Consider the following 21,580-nt stretch of genomic DNA (forward strand, 5'->3'; position numbering starts at 1 on the left):
GAATATAATGACTAAACCGCCAACAACTATATGATAAACATAATTCATTATCAAATGATTTGATATTTATTGTTCAGAAGTAAATCCTTTGTGTGATATGCTTTGTTTGGTGGTGAGACCTTATCTTCGCTCCTTGAGAAGCAATGCAATCCCTCCCGATAAACAGGTGAAGCGAAAGCGGAGTCAGAGCGCCAAAAATAAATAATTTGGGGTCTCCCGCAAAGACAACTCGAAAGACTCACTCCACGAATTCCGCGGCCTTTATGTATTCTATGAATCTGCGAGCGGCTCACTATTGATAATTCGGATCCGAAATCATTTTGCCCCCGGTATTATCTACTTTGAAGTCTTATATCAACCTCAATTCGAGGTTTCTTCAGACCAAACAGTGACTCAAGGACCAGAACAATGTCTGCCTCTCTCCCAGGCAATCGAGAATTGCCCGCTTCTCAGTATGATCTCAGTACATACTGGGGACGGGTGATGCATTCTGCGGCCATTTCAGACCCTAGGTGAGGAGGAATTTGTTGTGTGTTTTCACCAAAAAGGTGCTCACACTTTCTTTCAGACACTTCATCATGGCCGTTGTGAAGTATACAACATCATATGCTGACGATTGAATAGAACATTGTTGGTCAACAGCGCCGGATTGGAGCATGCGAAAAGTCTCATTTCGAGTTATAAACAGGGGAAGATCCATGAAATGACTCCGGAGTTATGGAATGCGAAAAAGATTGTCGATTCAACATTACATCCAGGTTTGTGAGATTCTGCGAAAGTACTGGATGGAAGGCTCATATGACTAGATACTGGCACTCCAGTTTTCCTTCCATTTCGAATGTCATGCTTCGTTTTATCAAACTTGGTAGTCACAGCAGGAATGCTTACACCAGGATTGGGAGTAAGCTTTCTCAGAAGTTCTAAAGAAATATGCCATTGCTGACAGCTGGCAGACGACAGGAACATTGTTATGGCAAATTACAAATCAGTCTCTTAATGTGGCTATCAACAATGCCAATGCCAACAAATCCACACCTCTCTCGACCTCAAAAATTGCACAATCTTACTTTCTCGCAGTTGGAGCTTCTTGCTCAGTTGCACTTGGTCTCAATGCTCTCGTTCCAAGATTAAAGAAAGTCAGCCCAGGCACCAAGATGATTCTTGGAAGATTGGTACCATTCGCTGCCGTTGCAAGTGCTGGAGCATTGAATGTTTTTTTGATGCGAGGAGAAGAAATTAGAAAAGGCATTGATGTCTATCCAGTTCTCTCAGAATCGGATAAGGTAAAGCTTGCAGCAGAGGGCAAATCTGAGTCCGAGGTTGCTTCATTGGGCAAGAGCAAGAAAGCAGCCACTATTGCCGTCTCGGAGACAGCTATCAGTCGAGTTTTGAACAGTTCTCCAATTATGGTTATTCCAGCTTTAATTTTGGTGAGATTACAGAAGAAGCAGTTTCTCATTAGAAACCCTAGACTCACATTACCAATCAATCTGGGTCTCATTCTTGGTACTAGTCTGTTCGCCTTACCTCTAGCTCTAGCGGCCTTCCCTCAACGCCAAAGCGTAGATGCATCAACGTTAGAGGAGGAATTCTGGGGCAAGGGCGGAGAGGGTGGAAAGGTGGTTTTCAACAGAGGAATATGAAGACATCATTGAATGACTTGAATTTTATATTTCCAAGACACAATTCGGCCTTATTCAACCACTATTTTCAAAGGTCCATTATGCGGCTCGAGTTCTATTTTAACCCCACCCACCGAGAGATCTACTGGCGGGATATTGATTAAAGAAAATATAGAGCATGGCGTTCATGGCTACACTGCACCGAATTCTGATACCGATAGAAGAAGATACAAATAACACATAGATAGAAATTCAGCTGAGGCTGTACATATACCAATTTTCGCTTCTCACCCCTTCTTGAAATAAGAGTCTCTTGGCACGTGATGACCGACTCAAAGACCAACGGGATCCCCTTGTTCGTCGATCACACAACCCGCACGACCATTAAATTGGTTCATGAGCACGGATTTTTATATCTGTACGATATCGCAGCAATTCTTTCTGGAATTGTTTAGGACATTTGTTCGAAAGTCAAACTCGTGTGAGTACAGCAAGTAATCTTTTCTGTTCGCGTCTATAACGAGAAACAAGTTGCAATGATGATCCCTCCATACCTCGCCTATGACAATTGCCACTTTAGATAAAGAAGATCGAGGGGCTTTTTTTTATCAAGCGGATGATTTTCGACGTAGAACAATGGTTGGAAATTTCAGTGGCAACTGTACGGAAAAGTAAAAGATTGAGCAAGTGTGGAATTTGGATACATTAAGAAATGATACTGCAAAAATAACTTCTGTTACTATTATGGGCTTAAGGATTTTCCCGATCTAATCTATGTATCCTAAAATGTTACAGTGTTGGCTTTCCTTGGGCTGAGTTTTTTGCTGGGCAGTGAGTGGGTTTGTGAGGTTGTTGTTTTTTTTTCTTTGTGAAGCATGATGACAGGACTTATTAGACTTGGATCATGCATTCATCAACTCAGTCAATGTAAGAATAATGGGGGGTTGGTTACACTGATAAAGGATTGGTCCAAATGAATGAATCGGAAGGCTTTTGGATGAATTCAAGGGAGGGCCACCGGCTTTTCTCAGAAGTGTTTTAAGTGATTGTGATGTGACTGACGGGATGTGTGAATGGAAGGACATTTTTTTCAAAGAAAATGGCCTCGGGGTAGGATGGCTAGATGGAGGATGGGTAAGATTACTCGTGGCATGCAGAAAGGGCTTGTAAGTTGCAGTCCATCCCTAGCATCTCCCTAGGTATATTTGAGAATGGAGGGAGGTCGCTAGCTATCCTACATACTGACAGAACGTATGATACAGGGGAAATGGAGGATGGCGAATCAAACATCTTTGTATTGACGTGAGAGCAGGTTGGCATGAAAGTGTAACTCTCTTGGGACAAGGGACAAAAGGGTTTTGAGTCTTGACTTTGGAGAATGAGATGAGGGGAATGGATGATACCTACAGTAGCTGGAGTACTTTGTCAGTCGGTATGTGAGAAAGGTAAAGAAAGGTACAAAGAGTAAATGAATGAATGATGAGGGAAAATGTCACCTGCTTACATGGTGAGTACGTGGATAGGTACTGGGTAGATAGGTAGATAGGTAGATAGATAGATAGATAGATATATTACCATACCTAGGTAGTTGTTAATATATGAGAGATTAATAGATTTCAACAAGTCAATTCAATTCAATTCAATTCAATGATGTGAATAAATAGATCCATTCCCAAGACAATATCATCGTTCGACCCGTTTTTCTCTGTACCTAGGTGTTATTCCTAAATTGAGATCCCCTCAATCATGAGTGAGTGAATGAGATAGCAGACCTCCCTAGTCCGGAGCAGGTAAAATTTATCATTTGATATAGACGGACCATAAACAGACACTTTTCTTTGATCATTCATTGGCCATGGGTAATGAATGCATTGGCTCGATTGGGTAGAGAGATAACTCGATATATTGTCATTTTTGATGATGAAAAAATGAGGGAAGAAATGATGCAGGAGGAGAGGAAGAAGGAGAGGAAGAAATACCTACCTACCTACCTACCTACCTACCTAGGTAGATACATAGATTGAAGAAAAAAGAAAAAGAAATTGAAGCAACGGCCAAACTGGCTCCAATCGTCCCTCATTCATGAATCCAGTGAATCCCATCATGATAGTTTTCCGAGTACAGTTGTTCCACTACTCCTACCACCCAATTCAATTACTTCCATTTTACTTGAAAATCATACTTGCTAGTCATAAGCGATCTTTGAACCAAACCCGCAAGAAACCCCAGTTCCATCAAGTTCAGAAAACTACGAGAAGTTCTTATTTCGAATTCTCCAAGAGCAACCAACTTTATCGAAGACATTCAACAATATTTTCTTGCCCTTGGAAAATTAACCCTTCCAATTTACCTATCAAGTCAATATATTCAACTCTCTTTCGAGAAATGTCGCGTATTTGACATTTCGAACCCAGCGCGATACGGTCGGAAAGATAGAAAGAATTACCTTTGACCATCATCCATCATCCACTTCCAACGTCAACCGTCAACTCCTTCATACATCATCGCGCATTTATTCTACATTACAACAATCAACTCATACCCTACCGTACTGGACTCGATGATCTGATCCTTTGGATCTCGAGAATTCATCTTACTCATCCAAAGACTTCAAATATTTGGACGTGATAACGTCTGAGCCCACCCCAGGGTCGAAACGATTACTTCTTGCCATTGTGCCATGTCGACTCCATCGACTTTACCTCCCCATCATCCCAATTACGGATACTCACATCATCAGAATTATCAATCAAACCACCAATATCGAGCGAGCAACGGTCTGTTGAACGGAAATAGCCGTCTGGGCACCTCTTACACCCTTCCGACCAACTCGTCGAGTAATAGCACATCGTCGAGTGTAGCTCCTCTTCCAAAGTCGACTCAAATACCCTCACACCCTGCGAAAGCCGAGTCTAAAAAGTCTCCGAAAAAGCCCGCAGCCATGGTTTCTACCTCGTCGCAAGCGCCTCCCCCGCACAAGAGACAAAGGTCCAAGGAGAGACAACCAGACTGGGATAAATTCTACGAGAATGGTTTACCAAAAGAGGTAATTGTTATCGATAGTTCTGAATCCCCAGAACCATCGTTGGACGTTTCTTCGCATCAACAAGCCAACAATTCTGCCGTGGCAGCGAATAATGGCCATGCGGCGAAGAAGAGAAAACGCAATGATGCATATGATCCCGTATACCAACTTGACCCCTCGATCGATCCGAGTCCACACTACAAATCAGGATCGGGTTCTGGTTCCACGATATCCACCGATCGCACAACATCAGCAATTCATACAACAGCCGCTACATCCCTTGGTTCACATTCATCCAATGGGCAAAATGGGTATGAGGCTGCGGAAGTTATAGGGCAGAAGAGGAAAAGGACCAATACTCGGTTGCAGATTGCGAATGAAGCGAAGAGGAAAGAACTGGAAATCAATGGGGATGCCTTCACCAACTACATACCGCCTCCCAAGCCACCCATAAAATCTCGCGATGTCCCAGTACGACCGATTGCGGATGTAAGTCTTGATGCTTTCCATAGTACGATTGAGAGCTAACATATGTGAAGAATTCTTACACTAAAAATACCAAAATCGACGATGACGATGGACATTATATCGTTGTTCCAGAAACGAACCTAACAACACAATGTAAGTTTCCATGGGTCCATTCAATCCCTTCAACAGACTAATAAGGAATTAGACCAGGTTCAGAAATTACTTGGCCAAGGAACCTTTGGAAAGGTTGTACAAGCTAAAGATCTTCACAATGATAAGTGTGTTGCTATCAAGATCATTCGCTCTGTGCAGAAATATCGGGATGCTTCGAAAATCGAGTTACGAGTCCTCTCAACACTCAAAGCAAATGATCGTGAGAACCGGAATAGATGTATACATCTACGGGATTGTTTCGATTACAGAGGGCACATATGTATAGTCATGGATCTTTTGGGACAGAGCGTTTTCGATTTCTTGAAGGGCAATTCCTTCGTACCCTTTCCCAACTCCCAGATCCAACATTTTGCGCGACAGTTATTTACGAGTGTTGCTTGTAAGTATCTTGCCATTAATAAGAAGCCACGAGCTAACACTGGACCAGTTCTCCACGACTTAAACTTAATTCACACAGATCTCAAGCCAGAGAATATCTTATTATGCAACAGTGCATATCAAGCTTTTACATACAGCCGCAAAATTCCGTCTTCTTCAACCACAGTTACCCGACAAGCGGCACAGCGTAAAGTTCTTCTGGATACAGAAATTCGACTCATTGATTTTGGTTCCGCAACCTTTCAGGATGAATATCACTCATCTGTCGTATCTACACGTCATTACCGAGCTCCTGAAATCATTCTTGGTCTTGGTTGGTCTTTCCCTTGCGATATCTGGAGTATTGGATGCATACTTGTCGAATTCTTTACGGGTGACGCCCTCTTCCAAACACATGACAACCTGGAGCATCTGGCCATGATGGAAGCGGTAGTCGATAAAAAAATAGATAGCCATCTCGTTCAACAAGTCAACACTATGGCAAAGCGAAACGGAGGAAATCCAGCTCAAAAGTGAGTACCCTAGAATCTTCCCTAGAGAGTGTATACTGATGTAATTTCTCAGATATTTCAAGCGCTTGAGACTTGAGTACCCATCTGCTGACACCACAAGGGCTTCACGGCGATTTGTGAAGGCGATGAAACCCTTACATGTAAGTTGTTCCAAATGTTATTTAGCAACCCTTACTCATGAAATTATAGGAAATTATTAAGGATCAGTCGAAATTTAGCAAGAATTTCCTAGATCTATTGAGAAAGATATTTGTCTATGATCCAAACGAACGTATTACAGCCAAGGAGGCGCTTCAACATCCGTGGTTTAAGGAAGCCGCGACTGCAGATGACGGTACGGAAGCGGCGAAAATTAGATTACAGAGGCAAAGCGGAACATTTGTGGCACCACAGAGGCATCATTGAGCGATTAATGAACTATGACGGCGTAAATGGCATGGGGCATGGGGATATCTTTTTACTCTGCACTATTTGTTTAGTTTAGCAGCGGATCGCGGTGGTAATGACTTTTGTATTATTTTACATAAATATTCTGCTCCCGGAAACAATCTGGGCGTCTTGATTACTTTCAGAAAATAGACACAGGATGGAGTTCCAGCAAGTTAACGCTCAGCTTATTATAATGTTGAGAGCATCGTTGGTTTCAAAATGAATTTTATCACATAGGATTTTAATAAATACCTAGTACATAACACTATTTGAAGGTTCAATTTTGTTAAACATTTTTGAGTGATGATTATTGTGCATGCTAGATTTTATTAGTCTGGCTACCTAGGTAGGTAGTGAGTGTTCACAACCATGTTTTTGATATTGAATGCTATATGATGCTGTCTCGGCTACCGTATAATTTTATGAAATCCGTCATAATTTTTCAAAAGTACATTTATCTGATCGTGAACTCTGTAACGGCAACAAAAATATGAAGTGAACATTTGCTTTCAGCTTAATGCAGAAATTCCCATCGATTACAAGATTGAATCTCAAATCTAGATTTCGAGGTCTTAGAAAATCACTTCACGAAGCACTGAAAACTTTCCCCAAAAAAGAGGGGTATAGTTTTCCTCCACATCCAGCAAGATTATCTCCCTTGCCTACTCAATATATTTTAGAGAATAACGACAATCTAAGAGTCTCTCCCGAATCATCTCACACGTTTTCGAATGCTGTGAATGGAAAGCGTTTTCTTATTCTCCAAGAAAATCCGGGGAATGTATATCGCAGCGCAAAGTACAGGAAACCGTTGATCAATAGTAGAAATCTCCTTCATCGACCAGGAGATTTAACCAAAATGCGCAATTATATCCAATTCATCACAACTCCCACAGTGGATACGCCTGGGACTTCGTTACTTTTGCATTTCGATAATAAGAGGTACTTGATTGGAAATATTGCAGAGGGAACTCAAAGAGCATGTGTGCAAGGCAAGATCGGATTGATGAAAGTTGGGGAGGTTTTCATGACCGGAAAGGTGGATTGGGCATCGACTGGAGGAATGCTGGGCATGATTTTGACGTTGGCAGATGCGACAAGTACTTCAAGAGAGGCACAGTTCCAGGTTGCAAATGCGAAATCGCAAAAGAAAGGAGGACGCGCTGAGAAACCCGACAAGGCCTTTTTAAATATACATGGAGGAGAAAATTTGACTCATCTACTTGCGACGGCGAGGAGATTTGTTTTCAGAAATGGGATGCCGTTATATACAAACGAGTATCGGCCGGATAGAGAACACAGAACGAATTGGGACCCTTCATGGAGTGATGAAAATATCAAGGTCTGGGCCATGGCTATCAAATCGGAGGGCACTGCGAAGCGTCGTGGGAAGAGAAGTCACGATGAGTTTTCGGACGATTCTCTGGATGGTTCTCTTGCTGAAAAGAGCAAGGAGCTTGAGCTTAAGGAGGCCCAAGAACTCAGAGATAAAGAGGATAATGAACATCAAATACGAAAGTCTGTCGTATCTTCTATGTTCGATTCTGATTGGAAGTTAGATACTCTGTACTCCATGAAGCTCAAGGATGTCAGAATGCCTGCCGCCATCTTTGTTAGAAACTCAGATGGTAAGATACAAAGATATCAAGGACCTAAACCCGGAGGAAATCAGGAAGTTCCCGATATTGAAGTCCTCACTCGGAAACCTTGGCCAGGAGCGCTGGTCGAATCTTTACCTCCGACTAAACCTTCTACCAGTTCAGTCTCATATATCATCAAAAACCATACTCAGCGTGGAAAGTTCAATCCCAAAGAAGCCGAGAGATTGAATGTCCAGAAAGGTGCTGATTATCGAACTTTGGCAGCGGGGAGAAGTGTGATTGCGACCGACGGTACCACTGTCACTCCAGAACAAGTCTTGGGAGTGAGCAAAGAGGGTACCGGAGTTGCAGTTCTTGAAATACCTGATGCCTCGTATATTAAAGGTCTATTTGCACGTGAAGAATGGAAAGCAAAAGAGGTCATGGCAGGAGTTGAATCAATAATATGGATTTTGGGTCCTGGCGTTTTAGCTGACCCCAGGATACAAGAGTTCATGGAAGAGCGTAAAGAACTTGCTCACATCGTCTCCTCCCAAGATAATTGCTCAAATTATCTTGCATTCAGCTCGGCCGCAGCGCAAGCTATTCGTCTGCATCTCCTCGATTCCGAACGTTTCCCAATTCCCGCATTCAGTAATGCATCCGAGCCACCATCCCAGCCTGTACCTTATTTAAAGGCAAAATTAGGAAAAACAATGCTACTCGAACCAAAATTCGAGATTCAAGATGACAAGTGCATTCCTTATCTTGATACAGAGCAGGTGGTGAAGGAAGCAGATTCTGAAGTTCTTGCTTTAGCAAACGAAGCTAGAAAGGAGATTATGAGTCCAGAGTATCAAGCAAAGCTTGATGAAGTTCAAAAAGATATACCATGCAAGGATGCAGAAGTAATTACTCTCGGAACTGGCTCGGCTTTACCTTCAAAATATCGAAATGTTTCAGCTACTCTACTTCGAATTCCAGAATATGGTAATTACCTATTTGACGCTGGTGAGAATACACTTGGGCAATTGAAGAGAGTATTTGGCAAAGACCTACCAGATGTACTTTCGAATCTCAAGGCAATTTGGATCAGTCATCTTCACGCTGATCATCACCTCGGTACTACTTCAGTCATCAAAGCATGGCATGAAGAAACATCCAAGAATGAAGCAACAAGAAATAACAAACTTGCTGTAGCATCAGATCATGGTATGATTCATTGGTTAACGGAGTATTCCGAGGTCGAGAATTATGGATTCGAGAGACTTGAGCTCGTTGAAATGACACCGGCAGTCAATAACCTTTACGAAGAATTCACACCAGAAAAAACGGAAGAATTTGGGCTTTCGTCTATTGAAGCTTGCCAAGTGAGCCATTGCCATGGTGCTTTGGCTGTTGCATTGAATTTTCCCAATGGATTCAAGGTTGCTTACTCGGGTGATTGTCGACCCTCACAAGACTTTGTTAGGATTGGTAAAGGTGCAACGTTGTTGATTCACGAGGCTACATTTGATGACGAACTTCAGGGTGATGCTATTGCCAAGAAACATTCCACAACTTCAGAAGCAATGAATATTGGCAAGGGTATGGGAGCAAGACGTATTCTACTTACTCACTTTTCTCAGAGATATCAAAAGATACCAGTCATGGACAGTGAAGTTACAGATCAAGTCGCCATTGTTGCATTTGATTATATGAGGGTTAAGATATCTGATTTTTCGAAAATAGCGGCATTTAGACCGGCGTTACTGAAGCTGTATGAAGAGAAAGAATAGATTAAGGGATTGAAATGATTACAATTTCACAGTTGCGAAGGACGCCGGGAGAAGCATGGTTTAGGATCGGTTATCACTTAAATAAGGTCTTAGGCAGGGCATATAAGGAAATGTGTTTATATTGTATAGTATTGACAAAGGAAATTCTCGCGAGTGGATTTCTAACAAAAGAAATTTTTACAAAAGAAATTCTATGTTGTGAGAAGGATATCACTCCTCTCTTGTTTCATCCCCCAAAAACTCTCTAATCTCTACTCTCTTCGCTCTAAATCATGAAATCACTAACTCGAGTTTCTCGATCACCGCGCTTACCCTCAGGGCGAGCAACATGTGATTTTCGTGTGAAAGGATTTACTTGAGGGTCAGGACGCCGATGATGTGGTGCGTGCTTTTGTTTGGGTCTATTCTCGTTTTCATGTCTCGTAGTACGAGGAGAAGGTGGCGAAGGTGATGCTCGTGGATTCTCATAATGGCTTCCGCGATAAGCAGGTCGATTGTTTCTTGCTGGTGGATCTGCAAATGGATTTGTGAAACGAGGTTCTTCTTCTTCGGATTCAGATTCGGCGTCGGCATTCTCTGGGGTTCCGACGAGTTGTCGATAGGCGCTGGCGCGCTCTTCGGCTTCAACTCCGGAATAGGAAACTTGAGAAGAGTTGTATTCGCTGCGGGAATAGAGCGTTGTTGCCTTGATAGGTCTGGAAGCGTTGTGAAAAAAGCCGTCGGTGAAGACTACGGTGTCGCGGAAAGCGGCATGGACTCCTTCTGCCGGATGTGAATCATGACTGGATGTGTTTGCGAGAGATGTTCTCGACATCATATTTGCGTAGAAATCTATAATTTCATTCTCAAAATCTCCGTCTTCATCTTTATCATCTTCGGGGTAATCGTGTCCAAGAAGTGTTTGGGCCTCGCTATCTCTATCGAAAGGATTGCGATTTCCAGCCAAGCGTTCTCGTCGAGCATCTCGTCGAAGTGTCTGAAGATGTTTGCGACATCGAGAGATCTCTCTCCCCAGACCTTGAGATTCACGCGTTAAGCCTTCGGAGTCTCCTTGCCATGATGCCCATGCGCGGACTACATCGATCCAGCCATTCATTTGCTTATTCTTCTTTCTGCGGCCCCAGATCGAGGCAAAGAGATCGCGGATGATGGATCGATCGCCTCCGATGGTGGCGAGAATACAGGCTTCACAACCCGACGCTACGCGTTCGTAGCGCGGGTCGCACGGCTGCACTTGATATGCTTGACGATAAAATTCGGGCTGCATCCAGATACTATTGAGCATTTTCATTCGGAGAACGAATTCTCGAACATTGACCGGCAAGTGTTCGAGGGGGACTTCGGCAGTCAGGCGTCGGAGACGAGTGGTGCATTCTGCGGTTAGTTCGAGAAATATCTTGCGGATGAGATGCGGGTTGAGAGGTTTGTGGACGTCGCATAGCACGGCTTTGGTTTCGCCTAGGCGAAGCGAAGATAGGGATGCGGCGACGCGGGAGATGAGGCCGCTGGATTTGGGGTGCAGGAGAGAGGGGGGGGAGGTTTGCATGAGGACTGCTTGATCGCGGAGCCAGGAGTCGGTGGGGAGAGTACCGGGGAGTCGGGTCAAGAGTTGCGTGAGTAGATCGAGAGAGGGGGCGGAAAACTCGTGGAGAGAGTCGCTTGGGGAGGGGATGTTGATTTTTCCCCGCATGGTGGTGCGCGGTTGCGGGAGAAGGGGGTCGAGAAACTTTTGCATGGTTGCGAGGGTTTCGGGATGGGTTGTTTGGGGCTCGGTGATCTGTATTTGAAGGCAGATGGTAATGGTAAGCTGGGTGTGGATGTGGGATGGTTCGGTCTGCTGAATCTCCTATTCGATTCTGGAATTGGAATCGTCTTTGTGCTTTGATAATGGCATTGTTTTGCATTTCTTCTAGAAGATGCATCGCCTTTGTCTTGGTTGTTTGGTACATGATCTTCTTTTTCCTTTGTTGGGGAAGTGTGTTTGGAGGGGAGATTCTCTGGATGCTGAGCATTGTTTCCTCCTGGTTTCTTTGTCTGTTTCCAGATTCTTTGTGGTGAGAATATAACGGACCATTGTTTAAAAGTACTTCTTTGAATTCTTGCTGAAGAAATAATCCCATTGTATCTTTCCTTTCACAAAACAGATAATGAACAATCCCCACAAAGAACCTCGATTTCCTTGTTCTCAAGATATAAAAGCCCCCACCCCCATCTCAATCTTCCTTCCCCCAAATCACCACTCTCCAAGCTACACCCTCACACCCACTCCCCTCCCACAGCAAAAGAAAAGCAAAAATGCCCTTCCACATCCCCCCCTTCCGCTCCCTCTCCCTCTCCGCAAAATCCAAATCCAAATCCAAATCCACACCCACCATCCCCAGCACCCGCACAATCGGCACCCAAACCACCAACACCCGCACCCACAGCTCGCGCGGGACGCAAACGCCTCGGTCGACATACATTTCGTTTCACGAGCAGCATGGGGTGCGACCGCCGAGGAAGAGTGGGCTCCAGTGGTCGGCTTGGTATGCGCTGCTTGGGGGGGCGGTGCTCGGGTGGTTTGGGACGAGGAGGTGGGTGTGGAGTTGGTGAGGTGGTGGGGTGGTGAGGTGGTGAGAGGGAGGTGAGTTTTTAATCTTCTTTTCTTTTCTTTTCTTTTTGAGAGAGAGGGTTGAGAGAGAGGGTTGATCTGATCTGATCTGATCTGATTTGATTTGATTTGATTTGATTTGATTTTTGGGGGTGGTGCGATTTTATTGTTGATCTATCTATGATCGATCACATTTAATAGCATCACCTCTCTTTTTCTTTCTTTTTCTTTTCGCTCATCTTTCTCTAGTGCGTCGATCGATTTCTTATTTCTCATAATATTCACAACCTCGTTAGGTTATAGACTTCCAAATCTGGATCGCTAGAAAATCAACAAGAGAACCCCCCCCCCCCTCAAAAAAAAATTCGTTTCTCCAAATATATACATTTAATAAGTTTGTAAGTTTTATTTCCGTCCCCGTCTTTGCTAATTGTTTTGTAGGTATGTTTTTTCTTTCGTTTTGTTTTGTTTTGTTTTGTTTTGGTTTTTGGTTTTGGGGTTTATATATATAGGTAAGTGGATTTCTCCCTCCTTTCTCTTTTTTGCTAATCGTGTGTGTAGTAGGTATTATTCTTCAGGTTCGTTTTTAATTATTCTTTCGAAGGATGGCTAGGTATGGTAAGTCAATCTCTTCTCCTCGTTTTCGCTGGTTTTATATGAGTAGGTAGGTAGGCATTGTTATTTATTATTTATCTCATACTGAGATGATAATCTCAGGTAAGTTATTCCACCCTCGCTGTTTGCTAATTGAATGTAGGTATTTTTACTCTCATGTTCTAGGATGCAAAGATCTAGGTGAGTCCCCCTCCCCGTTTGCTAATTTTATATATAGCTATCGTTAATATCCTATCCATAAGATACTAATACACATCAGAAACAACAACTCAGGTAAGCCATCTCTCTCCCACTATTCACTAATCGAGTATAGGTATTTTCACTCTCTTCGAATTCACACATCCCTAAGACTAAAGATATAGGTAAGTCACTCTATTCCCCTCTTGCTAATCGAGTATAGGTTTCCTTTTTCTTTTCCTTTTCTCCTCTGTTAAAAAATTTAGGTAAGTCACTCCCATCCCCATTTTCGCTAATTCTGTATAGGTAGTACTATGACAATCTCATTCCTTTAATCCTAAAACAGACTAAAATGCAGGTAAGTCACTTCTTTCCCCCGTCTTGCTAATCGAACTTATAGGTATAACATTACTCTTTACAGACATCCAATTCAGTTATACACTACTATCTAGTTTTAAGAGATGAAATCTAGGTAAGTCGTTCTTCCTTTCCCGTTTTCGCTAATCAAGTATATAGGTTTTTTTTTTCTTCCATTCCCGTTTTCACTAATCAAGTACATAGGTATTATTGTTATTATTATTCTTTTAGTTGATTCGACCTTAATACACAAGACACTGCACAGTTATGAGATAATACTTCAGGTAAGTCACTCCCTACTCCCTTTGTCGCCAATTAAGTTACTAGTTGTATCACCTTCCTAGTCTACGAGCAATCTGAATAGCAACTTTGTCTCCAATCCAGATTAAATCAAGTAAGTCATTCTCTCCCCCTTTAGCTAATTATTTAGGCACATTCATGCTTCCCTCTTGAAATACAAAGACTCATTATGTAAGAGACATTCAGGTGAGTTACTTCGCTTATCTCCTTGAGTTTTAATACCCACGCATATTAGGCTATTTGTTTAAATGTTGCATACACCTCTGGGTGATTGTATCGTTTCCTCCCCACCTCCATCTACTTTGCTACAGGCAAATTCAATTCCATCTGCTTTAAACTTCCTCATATTCTAGTACTAATATTCGGCACAGCCAGATCTAGTGATCAATATACTATACAGGTAAGTAAGTCCCTTCCTTCCTCCCCCCTCTTTTCGCTAACATATCATTCTAGATAAGCAATGTACTCTTCTACGCCGTCCCTCATACCTGAGAGCTCATGATCATAATCATGAGGTACTAGCGTAAGTATATATACAGGTAAGTCATTCCCTCCCTTTTCACTAGCTAACTATACCGATAGCTTCTTTTTCTTTCACTTCTTACTTCTCATGCAAATGAGAATTAGAATGTTAATAATAAAATGTATTTCATAACTAAAAACAAGTCCTTGTATGCGTGTTAGGTGAACTAGATGTACCCGTGAAGTCATCATTAACACGACAATAATATCACTATAACTTGAAAGTTTCGTGATTCCTCGAGATGCCAGAAGGAATACCCTCAACCAAGTAAAGCGTAATGATAACAGTCAACTATACACCACTTATATCTCAATCTCCTCCATCTATATCCCCCAAATCTCAAACCACAATCTCCAAAATACTTATCTCTTATCCAGGGATACAACAAATCCTCGATGATCCCCCCTAACTCACACTAAAAACATACTAAACAAGCAAGCGAGCTTAGGAAGCACATCTTAAGCTTCTAGATCCTTTCTCAGTCCACTTACTAGATACTTTTTGTCTTTTATACATTCTTATCTCTTATCCATATATGCAGCAAATACCTACTTATAGATAGGTGAGTAATCTCTAACGAGACTGGCTCAGACGATGAATCTCATTTTTTCGACTACTTGATTAGCATTTCTAATTGTTCGATAGCGATACATCTCCCCATCGTCTTCCTTACCTATACTCGGTAATTGACTAATATACTTGAATTCTCATCTATAAAGCCCAAAGATGTATCTCTAGATTTGATGCAGCAGACCAAGTCGATCTTTTATATCTCCTCTCTAAATCATCGGATTATACAAGTATAGCTTTAGCGTATCCACAACATAATAGGAAAAAATATCTAGCACCTGTATATGACTTAATATCCAATCTAACCTCTCTTAAGTCTCGTAACACCTCATCTATCGAGACGAATATTAATGGGATATGTGATATATTCTTCCTCATCCTAAAATCTCCGAGCATACATTCAACAACCTTGAGTTCTATTTTGACCTGCCCCTCCCCTCCCCCTGCCCTCTTCCTATTTACAAATCATCATCATCATCATCATCATCATCATCATCATCATCATCATCATCATCATCATCATCATCATCATCATCATCATCATCATCATCATCATCATCATCATCATCATCATCATCACCCAGCTCGAATCCCTCTCAATTCCACTCTCAGAATTCTCATTCAAATATATAATTTAAAAAGTAAACCATGATCTCATCTATCCATCCATCCCACCCATTCCAACAACCACAACCAATGTATCCAATAGTCCATACTGCAGTGCAACAACATAAGGCTTTGAATATACATATCAAAAGCAATTAGAAATCTGCAAATCGTTCAACATTCAATCAAATTCAATATCTCACATGATTTGAATATTCTAAATGATTTAGGGATTTGATAGATTTATTGTTGGTGCAGTCCGGACTTTCGAACACTCTGACCACAACTATCTCTTCTCATAAGACACAAAACTCGTCAAACATCATAATTGGAAGGAACGAGGGAAAGCACGCTAGGCGTCAAGTATTTCCTACAGCACTGGCTAAGTCTCACGATCCTCACCTTCCACCTTCAGTTTTCCTTTTCACTAAGTACGTTAATAGAAATATTTCATCGAGTTTATATATACATAGGACAAAGATCTTATATAGTAATCGACCTATCACGAATCCAGTAGCAGCCAAATGGCCTATTTTTCAGAAGAAGGGAACGATAAAGAAAGAAGATGAAGGAGACTCAAGAACAGCAAGAACTTCTTCAAAATGACTGTGAGTCGACTGTCATCTCTTCTAATCCCACTGATGGAATAAAACTCACTAGCTCCCAGACAAAGAACTCTCACTCGGATAATTTCAAAGAAGAAAATGCAACCTATTGGGGACTCTGAGAAGAAGGATTCAAAAGATGTTTTACGCAATAATGGTAAAAATGTGGTATTGTTGAAAACAAAGGTACGTCCTGTTACCAACGATATTCAATCAAGTTGGCTAATCGCTGGGTGTCGAAACTAGAATTCGAAGAAGACGATATAAGGCCATGATATCGATGATCGAAAGCGAGAAGATTGCACACAGAGCTAAACGTGTTATTGTGCAACAAAAAGTGTAGCAAAATGAAGTGAAGAAAAGAAAGAAGCAGACTTGCAACATCGAAGAGAGATGAATCGCGAGAAGGCAAAGATTAGAACAGAAGAGGAATGGCAAGAATGAAGAGATTACGCAAATGGCTGTAAAGCGGCCGAGAGAGACAAAGTAATCTGGTTGATAAACTCGGTGGTGATTACGAGCAGAGAATGGTTAAAATTTGGGGTTAGAATGCAGTTATTGTGGAGAGGTTTGGAAGTTATGGAGTTGTAGATGATGGAAATGTATGTATGAGGAAACCACAATATACATGATGCAGGTCATAATCACACACAACCACGACTATCGAGCCCGGGGAGAGAATAAGAACAATAACGAAAACAGACATACCTCCAGTAACAACCCGCTTAGTACAAACATTCATCACAATCCTCTTCTCCTTCTTCATCCCCATCCCCATCCTCATTCCCATCCCTATTCCTATCCCCCTCCCCATCCCCACCACAGCCCTCCAATCCAACCTCCACCTCACCACCTCATACCCCAACGCCAAAGCCCTTGCAGGACTTCTCCGTATCTCCATATCTCTCCATAGGTAGCCTTCTATTTAGAACGATATCGGAATTTGAATAAACACCGATGCTACACGCAGGAAAAAAGAACAACAACAACAACAATAACAAAGGTATACATACATACATACATATCCAATAAAGAAACGAGGAGTAAGTTCAAGACGAGCCATTCCTCGAGTCATTTGGCGAGAGGATAGGATAGGATAGGATAGCAAAACAGAAGATAAATGATAAATATAAAGAAGAGAGAGAGAGAGAGAGAGAGAGAGAGAGAGAGAGAGAGAGAGAGAGAGAGAGAGAGAGAGACATACATACATCCTAGCTCCCCGCCTCAAAAAACCATCAGACAAGCGGATCACCCACCCGATCAAAAGAAGCGAATACCTACCTACCTACCTAGTACCTCCGGCTGTCTTGGCTCGAACTCCCTTTGAATCGAGTCTAGATCCATCATTCGATATTATAGCCTCACCAAACAACAAAAATGCATCTGATTCATGCAAGCAAAGTAAAACTTTGAATTTCGGATCTTCATTATTCTTTCTTTCTCCGCTTATAAATCATAATTCTTAATGTATTTCTTTCCCGCTTTCCGACTACCATTCCTTCATATCTATTCTCTTCGCTCCTCTTAAAGTGTATTCGCCATTCCATGCATACATACGTACAATCATCCATCCACCCATCCATCCCAAACCCCCCAAAAGATAATAAAAATATAATTCAACGCTCTACTCCCCAACCAACAAACCAACTCACCCATTCATTTTCTTATTCCCACAAAACCCTACCTCTTCAAATCCTTAACCTTAATCTCTCCACCTCCTCTCCCCGTCTTCCCCTTCCCATTCCCATACCCTTCAACCCCCATTTCCCGCATAGCTTGTTCAACCATATGTACAGCCTCTATACATACATCACCACCATTTCTCCAAGCTCTGAGTGTGACACCTTGTCCATCAAGAATATCTTTTGCGCGCTTCCAACGACGTCTCCAGAGATCCAATTTTTTGTTTGCTGGTGCTCCACTGGATGTTCGGTAGAATTCATCATCTGATGAGTCAGGGGAGCTGGAGATTGAAGAATTAATGGTAGATTTTCGACGTGGGAGAGGTGGTGGTCCATTGTTTGATGATGGACTATATGATGGATCGAATGCAGGTTGGGGCCTTGGATTCGATTCACCCATGCCTGGAATATAAGATCTCATTTCTGGAAGATTATTATAGGTCTCTGTAACTTTATGACGAGCACTAGATATGTAACCTTCACTAGATGATTCTGATAACTCCGCACTACTTTGTGCCTGCTTCAATGGGTGATTATTTACACTTCCATGTATGGCACCTGAACGACGAGGTTTTGGTGGTGGTGGTGGAGTGTTTTGCTTTGGGGGTTCGGATGATTCAGGTGGAACCATTGTGATTGTACTTGCTCCACGAAGGGATAATGGCTTAGAAGGTCGAGGTGGAGCTTTCCCATCATTGGCGGATTTTCGTCGTGGAACATTTGGTACTTCCATCTCTGACATAGATCGAGGTACCACTTGCCTATGAGATTTATGTATTGGCTCATTCTCAGGCTCATCTCCGAAATCAATTAGTGTTCCCATGGTTGGACCATTACTAGTCTGGAGTTTAGTTTCCGAGGGAACTCTGGGAGGCAAAGATGGTCGTTTCTCTGATAGCTCGGATTTACTAAATGTAGATGATCTCCTGCTATCAATGGATTGCGTCCGAGATTGCGTTCGAGATTGAGGTTCAAACTTTCGACGGTCTCCACTGAGTGGACCCAATGCAGGATCAAAGAAACCTATATCTTCAGGTGTCGTGACATCTCTGATAAAGATACCCAGGATTTTTCCCGGATTTGCTAAAACGACATCGGTATAGACTTCTAAATCTGCTTCACCACTATCTCCAATTAAAATGAATTTCCTTTCTGAAAAATCTCGCATGATCTTCTCAAGGGTACCCTTCTTTCTTTCCGCAACAGGTTCAAAAATACCCTGAAGCATTCCGCTATATTGTTTTAGGTGATAAGATCCAGGTGGTAGCCCTGCTTTTCTGAAAAAGCTCACTAAAACTGGAAATAATTGCCAAGGTGAATTGGATACATAGTGTACCCCAACACCCATATCATACATTGTATTATACCATTCCCTGACACCTTCGATTGTGAGATCAGCAAATTCACGAATGAAGACATTTCTGAAAATCTCTCTTGATCCTGCACCAATCGAAGAGTGCTTGATTGTATCGTCAACATCAGTAATGAGGCTCACTCCTTTTGGTTCAGTAATCTTGACTTCTTCAATCGCTGAAAGGTTTTCTGAAGCCAACACTCTAACGTGTGTGGGAACAAACTCCAAAGCGGCTCGCATAATGAAATGACCTGCTTCATTTGTTTCTATTGTTCGCGATGAAGAATTCTTCTCGTCGTAAAAGAAAACCGTAATCGCTGTTTCAACCTTTGGATTCGTAAGGAATGGTCTTAATCGTGCCATCAAATGAGCATTTGCTGTTAATAGTTCCGCTTGGGTCATCTCGGATGGTTGATTCCATGATGTACGTTTTGTTAGACGACTTGGAGCAGGTGATGACTCTGGCGATACCCGTGAACTGGAACCCCGCTGCCTACCGCGTTCACTATAGATACTATCACCATCTGATTCCCGTTTTGGCTTTTCACTATAGTCACCCCGTAGTGCTGCCTCCTCTTCCCCTCGACCCTTTTTCAGTATTTGTTCTGCTTCTCGGGCAATCTTCTCCTCATCACGCCTCTGTTCGAGCTCTCTATGCTTTGCTCTTAATGAATTTGAATCCGGACTAGTCTCTCGAGAACCAGATTTTGGTGCAGGAATCCCACTCAACTGGCGTGCAAGACCAATGAGTAACCTATTCTTTCTTGTCATAGGTCCTCTATGGGGAGAGTAAAGCCATCCTCTAACATCCACATCAACTATAGCCCTATCATCCTCATATTTTTGCCATTCCCTCGCCCAATATTCCGCATCTCCGGGTTCGTTCAATTTAGGATTCATGTTGGCATTTTCAAAAAAAGGTTTCTCCTTGGTATGTCTCCGCGCATATGACGGAAATAATATCATTTGCTCATCACCGTGAGAAACAATAGATACATCCGGAAATGAACCTGGTATTCCATGTTCATCATCATCCAATCCACTACCCCCACCCCATTTCTCAGAGTATGATTGTTGATACGATTGACGAAGTTCGTTTGCAGCTTTCAAATACCCAGCCAATTTCCCCCTCTTTCCCCCTCGTTTTTTATCCTCCCCATATCCATCTGCGACATAGCCAGACATCGAATGAGATGATGGGTTCAGCTTTCTAGAAGCCGTCGCATTGTCTTTGGAACCGCCACCGAAGAATCCTCTCACTGATCTTCCAAGGATTTGAAAGGCAGTTTTCCCAGCAGCTCTCTTTCTCTTTCGGTTCAACTGAGTCCTAACTATGTAATTATAGATTCGTGATTGTGCGCCAAGTTTGTAGGATGGGAATGTTTCGAATCTGAACTTTGCAAAGCGCTGGCGGATAGTCAGCCGAGAATGTGGGAATAGGTATCGGAAAAGTGATGTCCTACGATCAGAATTACCCGGTCGACGAAATGAAGGAGGAGCCACGATAAATGTGCGAGACTGTCAGCCTGAATGATGTTGAGTGCTGTGGAGACGTTCCAGTCCTTTTATCTAGTTGGGTGGGTGTTAAAAGGAACAAGCTAATAATAAATAGCAAACCCAAGCCAGCCTGCTGATTATTTATGTTATGATCTGACAATACTCGTACTTACTGGGGTTATGACGAAAAACAAGGGCTGAGATTTTAATCAAGTGTTTTTCATTGTTTTTCATTGTATTTCATTGTATGGTAGGAGTGAATAATTAAACATTGATGATGATGAACTCGGAATTATAAAGTTTAGGAAGCAAAGGTACCAGTCAAGCCAGTGTCAAATGATGTGCCAAGAGCCATCCAGATGGAAATTTGGGAATTTGACTTGCTTACCTATGATATGAAGGTACCTAGGTACCTACTCCGTATCCAGCAGAGCAGATACTTGGCTCTTTGGGTCTCCATGGATTTCATAGGAATTACATCCTACGTCACTTTGGGGAAAGGCGGTGCACCCTGTCCTGTCCAGCCCAGCCCTACAATAAAAATAAGGTTAACAGATTTATTATGGTATGAGTGAGGTAAATTTACTACCAAGCTACAAAGGTATGTAAGATACAAAGCTATGTATTAAGATATGTATTTAAGGTGTGTAACAATGACAATAAAGTGATAAATGTGATATATATAATATATAGGTAAATATTATATATAGGTAAATACATCTATCTACATGAATACCT

General features: G+C 42.2%; 6 protein-coding genes across 6 annotated transcripts; 4 read left to right on the plus strand and 2 right to left on the minus strand.

The window, feature by feature from the left end:
- Positions 1–408: 408 nt before the first annotated feature.
- On the plus strand, positions 409–1,643 carry EAE98_001885 (uncharacterized protein; the record flags this gene model as incomplete). The annotated part of the gene is made up of 4 exons (XM_038949504.1): positions 409–512; positions 625–758; positions 807–901; positions 954–1,643. The coding sequence occupies 4 exons, from the start codon at positions 409–411 to the stop codon at positions 1,641–1,643; spliced, it is 1,023 nt and encodes a 340-aa protein (XP_038814489.1).
- Positions 1,644–4,302: 2,659 nt separating this feature from the next.
- EAE98_001886 (uncharacterized protein) lies at positions 4,303–6,584 on the plus strand (the record flags this gene model as incomplete). Its single annotated transcript, XM_038949505.1, has 6 exons — positions 4,303–5,136; positions 5,187–5,268; positions 5,321–5,668; positions 5,717–6,179; positions 6,232–6,319; positions 6,369–6,584. The coding sequence occupies 6 exons, from the start codon at positions 4,303–4,305 to the stop codon at positions 6,582–6,584; spliced, it is 2,031 nt and encodes a 676-aa protein (XP_038814490.1).
- Positions 6,585–7,125: 541 nt separating this feature from the next.
- EAE98_001887 (uncharacterized protein) lies at positions 7,126–9,966 on the plus strand (the record flags this gene model as incomplete). The annotated part of the gene is made up of 1 exon (XM_038949506.1): positions 7,126–9,966. The coding sequence occupies one exon, from the start codon at positions 7,126–7,128 to the stop codon at positions 9,964–9,966; it is 2,841 nt and encodes a 946-aa protein (XP_038814491.1).
- A 265-nt stretch (positions 9,967–10,231) lies between these two features.
- EAE98_001888 (uncharacterized protein) lies at positions 10,232–11,701 on the minus strand (the record flags this gene model as incomplete). The annotated part of the gene is made up of 1 exon (XM_038949507.1): positions 10,232–11,701. One exon carries the CDS (start codon positions 11,699–11,701, stop codon positions 10,232–10,234), a length of 1,470 nt encoding a protein of 489 aa, XP_038814492.1.
- A 412-nt stretch (positions 11,702–12,113) lies between these two features.
- Positions 12,114–14,806, plus strand: EAE98_001889 (uncharacterized protein; the record flags this gene model as incomplete). Its single annotated transcript, XM_038949508.1, has 4 exons — positions 12,114–12,589; positions 13,431–13,444; positions 13,937–13,989; positions 14,753–14,806. 4 exons carry the CDS (start codon positions 12,114–12,116, stop codon positions 14,804–14,806), a joined length of 597 nt encoding a protein of 198 aa, XP_038814493.1.
- A 3,183-nt stretch (positions 14,807–17,989) lies between these two features.
- On the minus strand, positions 17,990–20,530 carry EAE98_001890 (uncharacterized protein; the record flags this gene model as incomplete). Its single annotated transcript, XM_038949509.1, has 1 exon — positions 17,990–20,530. One exon carries the CDS (start codon positions 20,528–20,530, stop codon positions 17,990–17,992), a length of 2,541 nt encoding a protein of 846 aa, XP_038814494.1.
- Positions 20,531–21,580: the final 1,050 nt, after the last annotated feature.

Source organism: Botrytis deweyae (assembly GCF_014898535.1).
Source record: "Botrytis deweyae strain B1 chromosome Unknown BDEW_003, whole genome shotgun sequence".
Taxonomy (NCBI): domain Eukaryota; kingdom Fungi; phylum Ascomycota; class Leotiomycetes; order Helotiales; family Sclerotiniaceae; genus Botrytis; species Botrytis deweyae.